This window comes from Xiphophorus couchianus, chromosome 2 (genome assembly GCF_001444195.1).
Source record: "Xiphophorus couchianus chromosome 2, X_couchianus-1.0, whole genome shotgun sequence".
NCBI classification, from domain to species: Eukaryota; Metazoa; Chordata; class Actinopteri; order Cyprinodontiformes; family Poeciliidae; genus Xiphophorus; species Xiphophorus couchianus.
Genome location: NC_040229.1, coordinates 27,697,927 through 27,710,551, shown reverse-complemented (window position 1 = coordinate 27,710,551; position 12,625 = coordinate 27,697,927). Strand labels below are relative to the sequence as shown.

Genomic DNA, 12,625 nt, shown 5'->3' with positions numbered 1-12,625 from the left:
TTTCAGCAGGTCAATGTTCTTCTTAGGCCTTCTAACGAGCCATCATTTGATCCAGGTGCGTTAAACCAGGGAGAGAACTAAAACATGCCGGCCCTCCAGGACCCACTTTGGGCACCACTGATCTAAGAGCTCCACTGGGACAGAGCGTTCATACACACCGCTACCACTAGATGGCAGCACTGCTGTGCAATGCCGCTCCCACAGAGTGAAGTGCTGACTCACTGACAGAAAGAAAGGGCTGAGGCAAAGAAAAAAAATCCATACAAGGTATCTTCATACTGCTACAGCAGGACTTTATAGATTGTTTATTTTTGCCTTTCCACGGAGCTCTTGCAAAAGCAGCTGAGCTGAATATCTAAGTTGATGAATCACACCTAATTTACAGACCATCTATTCTGCATATTAACAGTTTATACACACACCCACACACACACACACACACACATATATATATATATAAATCAGACATAATCAAACATATTAATTAAACATACGTCCTCAACATTCCCTTGTCGCCCCTGTTTTGTTAGAAAAATTATGACTGAATAGAGCAACTTCCGATCCTCATCCTCTCTGTGTGGCGCTGGCGGTTTATTCAGGGAAGCCGAACTTTTCCAAGGTCAAATCAGCCAGGAGAGAAGCTGATGAGGGCTCATTTCCTGAGAGCCAGGAGGCTATTTTAAGTCCCATGCATCGTCTCTTTCTTCTTTTGTCAGTGTGTCCCTCAGTGTGCGTGAAAAGACATTTGAAGTCAGGACAGAGTGTTTTCTTTCCCCCAATTTTCTCCCCATCATTAAGCCCTGTGTATTCATCGCGCAGCAGTGGCTACATTCATACATCGTCTGAATCCTAAATGAAGACTGAGGGCATTTCTAATGCCTGGCAGTCTGATCCAGGTTTAATAATAAATCCTACTTAAAGCAGTCATAGCATTTCATCTAGAATGTCACAGTTTATTAAAATGCTCCCACTGTGGGATTTCATTTTGTGCAACATGTGTGTTGGTCCCTCCCTCTGGCCCCCTCTTCCATCTTCCTCCCTCCTCCATCTCCTGTTTAAAGAGACAGAGCACCCCTCCACAGTGACTCCCCCTCTCAGCTCCTTCAAACTAGCCAGCAGCAATTAGCAAACACCTGTGCAGCTGCTGAGCTCACTACACCAGCTTCTCAGTGTAACGCTGGTAAAAGTGTTGTCAAAGAGTTAATAGAGGAGCCATGCTGTGATGACTTTCTGAAAGCGGAGTTTCAGTGAGTTCACACCAAACGTGTTTTGTGGAGACGCATAGAGGGCGCGTCAAGGGCCTTTGCGGCGTGTTTTGAGCATCTAGTGCGGTGCAATTTGAACCCTTCAGGACGTTTGATGCATCAAGCGCGTCCAGCACTCCACATTGACTGTTGGTGCATTCGAATTGCGTTGCGCTAGAAGCTCAAAACGCACCTCGACGCGCCCTCCACTTGCCTCCACATAGACTTTGAATATAAACCAGCTGCCCCTGATGCTCAAAATGCGTTTGGTGTGAACGCACCAAAAGTGCACACCATCAAACTTGAAGCGTGAGACGCATTTTTGACGCGCGTAACGCATTTGGTGTCAACGCACCATTTCAGAAAGAGACGGAGGCCCAATTTCAAGGTGCTAAATTGGGAAGTAAAAATGTTTAAGTTATATATATATATATATATATATATATGACATTTTTAGAGCGTTGACAGCTACTTGATTATGCTATAAAATGGCACCATGTGCCTGGAAAACACATAATACTGCCCCTTTAAGCTTGCGTTTGTGGAATTTAAGAGAGGTCATATTAGACGCCATTGAACAAGGTTTTGAAATTGTTGAAAACCTGATATGGACAAACTAAGTGCAGTTTGTAACCTGATCTGAGGACGATCTGAGAACAATCCCTCCACACATTCTCACTATCAAGTGAGAATGTGTGGAGGGATTTTAGCCGGTCAGACCTACAATTCACCTATAAGTGGATTGCCATCATTTTTTTTGCAGCCCAGTTCGACAGTTTCCAAGTTTTACAAATTGTCATACCAGCTAACATTTGCAAGCAAGTTTATGGCACGAAATCTGGACTTAGGTCCCAGTTCAAGAATCCCAGCAACAAACATAAATAAATAACTAGTACACGAGTATAAAAGAACGAAGTACATATACACATATATATATATATATATATGTATATATATATATATATATACATATATATATATATATATACATATATATATATATATATACATATATATATATATATATATATATATATATATATATATATATATAGATATATACATATCTATATATATATATATATATACTGCTCAAAAAATAAAGGGAACACTCAAATATATATATATATATATATATATATATATATATATATATATATATATATATATATATATATATACACTGCTCAAAAAATAAAGGGAACACTCAAATAACACATCCTAGATCTGAATGAAAGAAATATTCTCATTGAATACTTTGTTCTGTACAAAGTTCCATTTGCACAACAGCAGGTGAAATTGATTGTCAATCAGTGTTGCTTCCTAAGTGGACAGTTTGATTTCACAGAAGTTTGATTTACTTGGAGTTATATTGTGTTGTTTAAGTGTTCCCTTTATTTTTTTGAGCAGTATATATATATATATATATATATATATCAACACATTATTTTAAAAACTTGTTTAGAAATAATGCTGATTTGTGATTTTCTGTGGCGCCCCCCCTCCAGCCCGCTCCCTCACCTCTGCATCTGTCCACGCCGCCCTCCTCACCCCTCCTCCAGCCCTTCCACGCGCCTCCCTTCTCACACACACCCACACACACACACACGACAGTTGTCATGGCGATGGAGTCGGCCCCGGCGTCGGCTCCGGGGGCTGTTGCCATGGAGATGCCCGCGCGAGGTGCGCTCCCGGTGGTGGAGGAGGACGAGGACACGGGCGCTCCGGGGTCCGAGGAGAGGCTACAGCACCGCCGTAGAGGAGGCAGGCAGCGACGCGGGCTGCCGTTCAACCGGAGCGGCTACTACACGCTGATAGTGATCGGGCAGATCGGCACGGAGCAGCAGCTGGACGCCGCCAGAGCGCAGATAGAGCGGGGTGAGTACTGCTGGACCCGAACGGAGCTCTAAAGGCACTTATTATTATTATTATTTTTTAAATAGCTTCTTTTTTTTTGGCAGCTCGCGTTCACTGCTGCGCGTTTAGGGATTAAAAGTCGAGAGGAAAGGTTTGGAGCTGGGCAACATCAGCGGGAGAGAAATGGTTTGACGCATTGAACAGGATGGCAGTTGCTGCAGCATTGCACCATGGGACTAAAACAATCATTTTCACCAAATGTGATGCTATCATTCGAGCTGCGAGCTACAAAATATGCTTGTTATTTCCTAGCTGTACTGCTAGTGATAAAGCGTGGCTTCACCGCATTATTATTGTTTGAGAGGACTGTAAAGATATTACCCAACTGTGTACTTCTTCCTCTAACCAATGTCCACAGACAAGAAAAACACCACTCCTTCTAAGAGTGTGTGGTGTTCAGCTTTTCCAAAGTTTGTAGAAAGTGCACAAAAGAGGGGGCACCTTTTTTATTTTATTTAGGTTGAGTACATTACAATGAGGCACAAAAATGATCTGTGTTCTGTCCATTTCAGATTCTTTTTGAGGCTAGGAAGAGCTGCTAGCTATAATAACTCACTGGGTATGAATTATTCAAGTTGTAGTCTGTAACTTTCTTTTTCTTTACATACTTGTTGAAACTGTCACTATGTAGAGTCTTTGAAAATTAAATAAATAAACTGAGCTCCTCCATCCTCGCCCAGTGCTAGAAACAACCAATCAGAGTCAGGAGGTGGGTCTTAGTGCTGTCAATCACACTCAGTGTGGCACTGCAGCTAGCAGATGCTGTTGGGAATGCTCAGGCTAGTTAGCATGCCCATGGTTTTCTTGTAACAATATATTGTTTCGCTGCCATTGTTGAGCAGCGAGTACATGAGGTTGATTGACAGCGTTAAGACCTTGCTTCTCCTGGCTCTGATTGGTTGTTTTTGGTCGGGAGCGGTACGTATTGATTGACCATGGGGATGAACATCAACAACGACATTTCGACGGCCATTTTCAATCCATTTAGAGACTGTAGTCGTTGGCGAGATCGTTAAGTCCACGGTCAAACCTTGAGGTCCAAAACCTTTTTATCAGTTGTGGCAGAAGACCGTACCGCCCGCAACAAACAATTATGTCAGTCATGATCTGCTCACTTTCCAGCCCATGTTCACAAATTCCTTTTCAAATATAAAAATAAACATCTTATTTTTCTAAAATACAATAACATGTCAAGGGTAGAGTGCCTTCTCCGGGTCAGGGGGGGTGTCCTGCCCCAAGTGGAGGAGTTCAAGTATCTCTGGATCTTGTTCACGAATGAGGGAAGAAGGGAGCGGGAGATCGACAGGCAGATTGGTGCAGCGTCTGCCATCAAGCGGGCGCTGTACCGGTCCATCGTGGTGAAGAGAGAGCTGAGCCAAAAAGCGAAGCTCTCGATTTACCGGTCGATCTACGTTCCCACCCTCATCTATGGTCATGAGTTTTGGGTCATGACCGAAAGAACGAGATCGCGGATACAAGCGGCCGAAATGGGTTTTCTCCGTAGGGTGGCTGGGCTCTCCCTTAGAGATAGGGTGAGAAGCTCAGTCATCCGGGAGGGAGTCAGAGTAGAGCCGCTGCTCCTTCACATCGAGAGGAGCCAGTTGAGGTGGCTCGGGCATCTGGTCAGGATGCCTCCTGGACGCCTCCCTGGTGAGGTGTTCCGGGCACGTCCCACCGGGAGGAGGCCCCGAGAAAACCCAAGACACGCTGGAGGGACTATATCTCTCGGCTGGCCTGGGAACGCCTCGGGATTCCCCCGGAGGAGCTGGAAGAAGTGGCTGGGGAGAGGGAAGTCTGGGCGTCCCTTCTGAAGCTGCTACCCCCACAACCTGACCCCGGATAAGCGGAAGAAAATGGATGGATGGATGGATGGATGGATGGATGGATGGATGGATGGATGGATGGATGATGGATGGATGGATGGATGGATGGATGGATGGATGGATGGATGGATGGATGGATGGATGGATGGATGGATGGATGGATGTCATTCCTTTTGTGAATTTAGTGAAGCTAAAACTGCCACTTGAGGAGTTTTGGGGAAACATTTTTACAAACAACAGTGCTTTTATATTAAACACAAAATGTCTAAATATTTTTGTGCAGTTTTGGCTGAATATGTCGATTTTTCCAGTAAAAACTCATTTTTCTCTATACTCAGTTAATTGACAGTTATTTCAATCATTTCTGTCCTAGTCTGGATAATGCAGAATTTTTGAAATACAATTTTCGTATTGTAATTTTGTCTCCACAGGTTTAAAGTGTGATGATGATGCAAATTATCACAAAATCCGGTGAATTTGAACTGGGTGAAGCCAAAACCTTTTTTTGAGAACCTATACTCCAGCTAACGATTAATCGATCACTAAACTAGCTGACGATTATTTCGATAATCGATTCATCGCGATTAAGTCGACTAATCGTTTCAGCCCCACCCTGGACATCCCAGAATATTTGAACTAGAATCTTCTTCTTGTAAAGTCATCTTCACAGGGTTAAAGGAAGACATGCCACTTTGTCACAGACCTGTGTTCATCGCTGCTCCTCCTCACGCAGCCTGACACCTGCTATAAGTTAACTGCATGGATTTTTAAACGCTTGCATTTCCAGAAAAAACGCCTGTCAGCGATTTCCCACGGAGCCGCTGTCACAGGCTGCTTGTCCTCTGGTCCAGATTAGGGTGTAAGATGGCGGCGCAACGCCACACCGACTCCCTCCGTCCCCCCTGACCTCCGCGTTGCTGTTCGGACCCCTGGGAGCTGACGGATCAGCTCGTGTATTTGCAGGCTCACACCCACTCAGCTTATTAAAGCACGGATAGTTTCACCCCGCCTGGTGTTTTCAGAATGACTCGGCGTGTGTGTGTGTGTGTGTGTGTGTGTGTGAGCTGCTTTTACGTACACACCGAGTACGTAACAGTCTGCACAGATTTAGCTGGCTCCTCAAGCCTCCTGAAGCTAAAGTTTTCTGTGCAACATTGGCTTTTCCTCTTGTCAGTCGCATAATTTAAACAGAATCTCTAGGCTGTTTTGAGTAGAAAAATTGGTTTCTGAATTGAAAATTGTGTCTGGATCGAATCGTGACGCTAAAAATGGGTAAAGTTCTGCATCTCCCGTCAGAGGCCTGTTGAGATTTGTTGCATGACTGACTGCTATTGAAGCAAAGTTATTTTGAATTCGCTTTTTTTAAGTTGTTGGTAGCAATGGGCCTAAAATCTGAATAAATTACAGAGGTATGAATCTTTCTGCCAGATGCTATAGAGGTTCTTCGACTATGGATCTTTTTCCTACTGTTTTAAATTTGGACATGTTTACAATAAAGAATAGTAAACTGGAATCTCCAAATGCGGTACGGTTTGGTTCTGGGCGTCTGCTGGCTGTGCTCGTTTCACCCAATGTGAAATCCATACAGCCATCCATTATGCATCTACATAGACACACACTTATATCCAAGGGTAATTTAGTAATGTAAGGATAATGTAAGGATAAAGTCGTACAAGAATAAAGATAAAATAATACGAGAATAAAGTCATATGACAATAAAGTTGAACTGATGTGAAAATAAAGTCGTGGTACCACAAGAAGAAAGTTGTAATGTTACCAGAGTGGAGTTGAAATATTACAAGAATAAAGTCATATGAGAATAAAGTCAGTATTACAAGAGTAAAGTCGTAATATTATGAGAATAAAGTGAAAATAATACAAGAATAAAATTGAAATAAGAGAATAAAGGTACAGTGCCACGAGAATGAAGTCGTTCAATACTGCAGCGTTAGGGCTATGCTAGCGAAAATAAATAAAATTAGGATAAAGTAATAGAATTATGAGAATGAAGTAATAAAATTATAAGGATAAAAGTCATGATAATATGAGAAAAAAGTTGTTCTATGCTGCAGAGTATTAAGACCATACATAGGAAAAATAAAACAAAATGACAATAATAAAGTCATACCATTACGAGAATGAAGTCGTAATGTTGTGACTTTATTCTTGTGATTTATTTTTCATTTTTTCATTTTCTTAGCACGGCGTCACAGTGTGAGAAATGGAACTTGCTCAGGTCTGTAATTACTGTAGGAAACGATTAGCATTATAACTCGTAGCATTAAAGTGTTGAAGGGAGGAAGCAGGAGGAAGGTGAATTAGCTGCAGCAACAGATGGTGAAGTGTGACCTCGTGTATACAAAAACAACAAACCAAAGGCGGCTTCTTTGATAACCTGCAAAGGATTTTTGTTCAGGATCATTAAAAAAAAAAAAAAAATCCCAGAGATGTTTTTATTGTTATTATTTTCACATCTGCCCTGCAGTACTTCGTTTGACCTTAAAAGCTCTTTTCTTTTCCTTCCCTGCAGGAATTCGATCCTGGGACGTCAATTTGAAGTGCTGCGACCTTGACCAGCAGCTGCCGCTGTTTATAACTCGCCACTCGGCCCATTTTTCCTCCAAGGTCAGAGGTCAGTTGGATGTGCTCCCTCCACCCCCTGTAAGCTGGGGAACTAGTGATGACTTGCTGGAAACCACTTAGTGCTGCTTTTTCTGATGGATTCAGAAAGCAGGAAGAAATGAAATAAGACAACTTTAATAATGGGATTCAGCAAGAAGCCTAAGTTCTCAGCAAAAGTTGTCCTACCTTTTGAACTTTTCCACGGGTTTCCGTGGCAACCAAACATGTCAATGTGTTTTGCGGGGATTTTATGTGAGAAACTACGAGTGCGAAAATTTCGTTTGGTTTTTATGTAGTTTTGCAAGTAAAACTAGAAACAGAAAATGCAAAATGAAAATGAAGTTGAATATGTTTTTTTGATTTTTCTGAATATATCAGAAATCTATATCAGAGCGACCGTCTGCAGCTTTAAATCTGTGTCTAAGTATCCAATTTGAAATACGACATCAGAATTCATACATGATCAGAATTCAGACCATGTTTCTGTTCCGCTCCCACATTAAATAAAAGAGAGCGACTTTAGATTAGAGATGCACCGATCCATTATTGACCTCTGCTTCGGTTCCGATATTCATAAAAATTCTAGATTGGGTATCGAAGGACAGATCTATTCAGTCTAACTCTGAGCAGTGTCATGATTTATCTTCTTTTTTTTTTAACATTATATTTTGAATTCCTAATTTCACTTTCTGAACCACCTGAAAGAAGGTTTGTTGCAGTTTATTTTTAAGACCACGGCAGTCAAACATTGTTTTTGTCAGCTCCATTTTCTCTATGATTTATTTTGCATTGACTCTTAATTGCACTGACTGAACAAAGGAATTGTGTTCTGACATGTTTGACCCAGCTTGTGAAGCTAGTTGCATATTTCACGGTGCTATACCGATGTATTTGCGTTATCAAATACATTTTTAAGTGCCGTTACGTCTGTGTTTAGGGCTGCACAGTGGCGCAGTAGGTAGCACTGTTGCCTTGCAGCAAGAAGGTCCTGGGTTTGATTCCCGGCTCGGGGTCTTTCTGCACCGAGTTTGCAAAATGTGGATCAGTGCATTCCTACTTTAAATGTGTCCCACAAATACATTTGATTGGTTTTGCCTTGACTTTCTGAAATATTCATGTTGAGAGTTTGGAGCATCTTTTTCTTGTTATCCTGTTGGTTCCGCTGTGTTGCTGATCGTCCTGCGGAGCTTGTTGTCTCAGTTTTTTCACCTCGCATCACTTCTGTGTGAGAAATTTACGCGGCAGGAAATGATCAGCTGGAGCGCTGGCTGTAATTAGACTTTATTATCTTTAAACCTGGAGGAAGCGATAGAGAAAGTGATATAGGAGTGTCATCACCTGGGTTTCTATATTTATTAGCACCATGTGAGGTAAATGAAAAGGTGACGGCGCACCTGCCTGGCCAACATGTCCGAGCAGGAATGGTTTTAGTAAACTAGTTCAGCCTGCTAGCTCCGTTCCCATTGACCATGTATTTGCGCAAATAGGAATTACAACAATCAAAATAAATAAACTCACTTTTCGATCAAAATAGTTTTGCGCTAGGGTGAGGTGGCTTGTCGTCTGTATCGACATTAGTGTATTTCGGAAAGAAAGCTGCGATTTTCCACCAGTTTCCAGATGTTACTACTGGTCGAAACGACAAAGAAAACAGGAAGTGGCAGGAGGAGGATGGCGCGTCATGTTTTTTTAATGACTTATCATTACTTATCATAAATGTGATTTTTGATTGTGAATTGCAAAATTGTGTTATTTTCCACATTAACAGAATATTGACATAAATTGCGCACATTTGTAATGGAGATGCGGCTACTTTCTTGTAAACCTCCCCCCCGTGCCCCACAATTATTAGTTCAAAAAGCCAACAAATATGATGGAAAATGAAAGAAAATGTCACATTTTGATCCATTTTCACCATATTTCATAGTATTTTGACTGTGTTCATGTGTCATACAGTATATCAAGTAGACAGCTGAATGAGCGCTGCAGTGTCTGGGTGTGTTCTCTCTGTCTACAGGAATAACTCAAGGCTCAGAGAGCACTATGAAAATACTAAAGACGCTGAATCATCTGTCAGATAAGGGGCTCATGGGATCTTTCACACACACACTCGCACCCCATCTCACACCCACATACACCCCCCCCACACACACACACACATTCAGAGGCGTGACGACAGACTCAGGACTGACTGTAACTGCTCTGGAAAGACATTGCTATGCAGAAGCTGCAGTAAATGACACAGCATTTTTTCACACATCTGTTCAGCTGGGTGAATTTTTACAACTTCTCTCCTTCCACAGGTCTTGGATTTCAGATATCAATAGTTCAGTTCAACCATATGATGATTAATTACCAACCAACACGAAGGACGCTTGGCAGCTAGGGTTGGTTTTCGATGAACATTAGTGGAAGTCAAAAATTCACCGATTTTCCCAAACATGGTAGACGTTTGTGAGCGATTATCTTACAATCTTGCACATATGTTTTTCTCTTGTCCAGCCCTGTCAAATTTGGGGAAAATGTGCTTTTACAACATGTCCATTGTACTTTTCATGCTGCGCTTCCATTCACCATAAAATTGCACATATTGGACTTACGGAAATAAATTTGCTTATTTGAAACACTGCAATAAAATTAAAAAAGACCTCGATAATACTTGGTGGTAAACTTTGAAATACACACATCAAAATTTGTGTATTTCTCAAAATTGGAATGGAAACACTTTTTTCGCGTCTCGCTAGTCTTGCCAGTTTGCATGTAGCAGGATTGAGCCAATAGGCAACGGCCTCTTTGGACAATGTGCAGTCGGCTCCACAAAAGGTCTCACGCATCGCACGATTCATCAAAAGCTGAGTTTGTCATTCGAACATATTGAATCCATTGCTCTTCTGTAAAAATCACTGACTACAGTTTCCCAAACCTCACCACTCTGAGGGCCTTGTTACTCCAACGCCTGAGTAAGACGCTGACGTCTCTGATGGCTGATGATGAGTGCTGGTGCCGTGGCTGAAATATTAATCTCATCCGTTGTTGTCATGATTTTCAGGACTTATTGTGTGTACAGACGTTGGGTTCATTCGCACCAGTCCTGTGTAGTCCGCTTTAATCAAACTCTAGTTTGATTGCCTAGAAAGACCGGTTTGTTTGAGGAGGTGGGAATTTGTAATGAAACTTGGTTACAAACCAGCAAACCCTGATCCGCCTAAAAACCTCGGTCTCGGTTCGGTCGACGTGAACTCTGGTGCGGTTCGAATGCGTATGTGAATGCCTAGCGGACTGGAGACCGCTCCAAAACAGGAAGCATTCTGGGTAAATACAACCTAAGCCAGGGGTGTCAAAGTCAAATGGACGGAGGGCCAAATAAAAAATTTAGCTACAAGCCGAGGGCCGGACTGATCGAATGTTCATTGAAATTTTTTTAAATGACGCATATAGTCTAGTGAACCTAATTGAACCTACTGAAAACCTAACAAATATATTCCAATATGATCAGATAAATAAAGCAATATTTTCTTATGGCTCTGTCAGTAATCTTTAATTTTCAACAGACACAACTGAAATATTTTTAAAATATAATTGGATTGAAATACAATAAAATAAAGTGCAAAAATCTATTAATCAAAAACAGCACTTTCATCAAGGAGAAGTAACATGCAGTGAAAACAAATATTAAACTTTAACTTTTAAACTTGAACTGAGTAAAAAACTCTAAATATGTGATTGCACAGATTGCACCGGCGACACATCTAAATTTGCAGTACCGTAATTCCGCCACATGTAGCGCTAAGTGGAAAAGTTCCAACGGTTTCTGAAAGGGGAGACGTTGCACTTTCCAGCAAGTATCGGGTTAATACTGTAACTTCGCAGCTGCAGAGAGTGTAATTAATCCGGGGGGCACTCCTTTAATAGATGGTATATTTCGGCAATAACTTGGTGGATATTGAAAGTTCCGGTTGTTATGGATACATGGGTAAGTACATCATCTCACAGAACATTTAAAGAACTACTTACAGTTCAAATAAGGAAGGTATTTTTTTTTCAGACGGGGTGCCGGCTTACTGCGGTCTGCGGGCCGGTTCTAATAATAAATCAAGATCATTCCAGGGGCCGTAAAAAACCTTCTCGCGGGCCGGATGTGGCCCGCGGGCCTTGACTCTGACATATGTGACCTAAGCAAACGCGACAGCCTAACGCTAGCGGGAGAAATCCTACTGAAGATCCCACAAAAGAGAAATCCTACAACGGCTAAAATCTGACACTTCTCCATCTTGTGAAGAAGGACGCTGCGCTCAGTGTCTTCTTAAGAGGTTTTCATGTTGTTTCATTTCGTGGTTCCTGATGCAGCGCCCACACAGGAGAGAACGCCGCAATCGCAAAATTGTGTTTTTTCAACATTAGCAGAATATTGAAGAAGTTACATTAATGACAAATGTAATACTAATGACCTTTCACCTCACATTGACAGTTTTAGTCTTTCAGAGCAGTATAGCCAATTCTACTTTGAAGAAAAACAGCCCTATGTTATCTAAAATTTAAAAAACACACTCTCTAGTGTGAACTTAAGTGTTGAACAGAAACCAGAGACATTAGCTTTCTTAATGTAGCATTCTCTGGAAAAAGGTTTAGTGAAGTCTGAGGAGGTTGTTGCATGTTTGAAAGTGGTGGCCTGTGAAGTATGGCTCTTCTCAAACCTCCAAAATGTTTGACTCAGTGTTTGGTTAAAACTAGAGATAGCCTAGTGTTAGCATTTATTGTGCTTAGCATGGCTAGCATTACTGAAATAGTAGTGGCTGTGTTTTCCCCTAGAAAATGTAGGCAATTTATCTGAACTCTGATATTTCCAGACGGTAATGTAGGTAAACATTTCTGAATCCTGCCTGTCCTAAAACAGACGTGTGAAAAGCTCCCAATGAGAAAACATATAGTAGCAACTTTGCTGCTCTCTGTTCAGTGTTTCTCTCTCACAGCCTGACTGTGCCACAGACGTTTCTCGAGATGTCGTAGAAAATAGCTTCC

General features: G+C 41.7%; 1 protein-coding gene across 2 annotated transcripts in view; it reads left to right on the top strand.

Moving 5' to 3' along the window:
* Nucleotides 1-2,845: 2,845 nt before the first annotated feature.
* The window catches only part of map1ab (microtubule-associated protein 1Ab), a 95,473-nt gene continuing 85,693 nt past the window's right edge, over nucleotides 2,846-12,625 (top strand). For both annotated transcript variants that reach the window (XR_003596759.1, XM_028026903.1), the window contains exons 1-2: nucleotides 2,846-3,122; nucleotides 7,515-7,616. Coding sequence is in view for 1 of the 2 variants with exons in the window: in XM_028026903.1 (XP_027882704.1) it covers nucleotides 2,864-3,122; nucleotides 7,515-7,616 (361 nt within the window). In the remaining variant the exon portion in view is untranslated. The remainder of the gene's footprint in view (nucleotides 3,123-7,514; nucleotides 7,617-12,625) is intronic.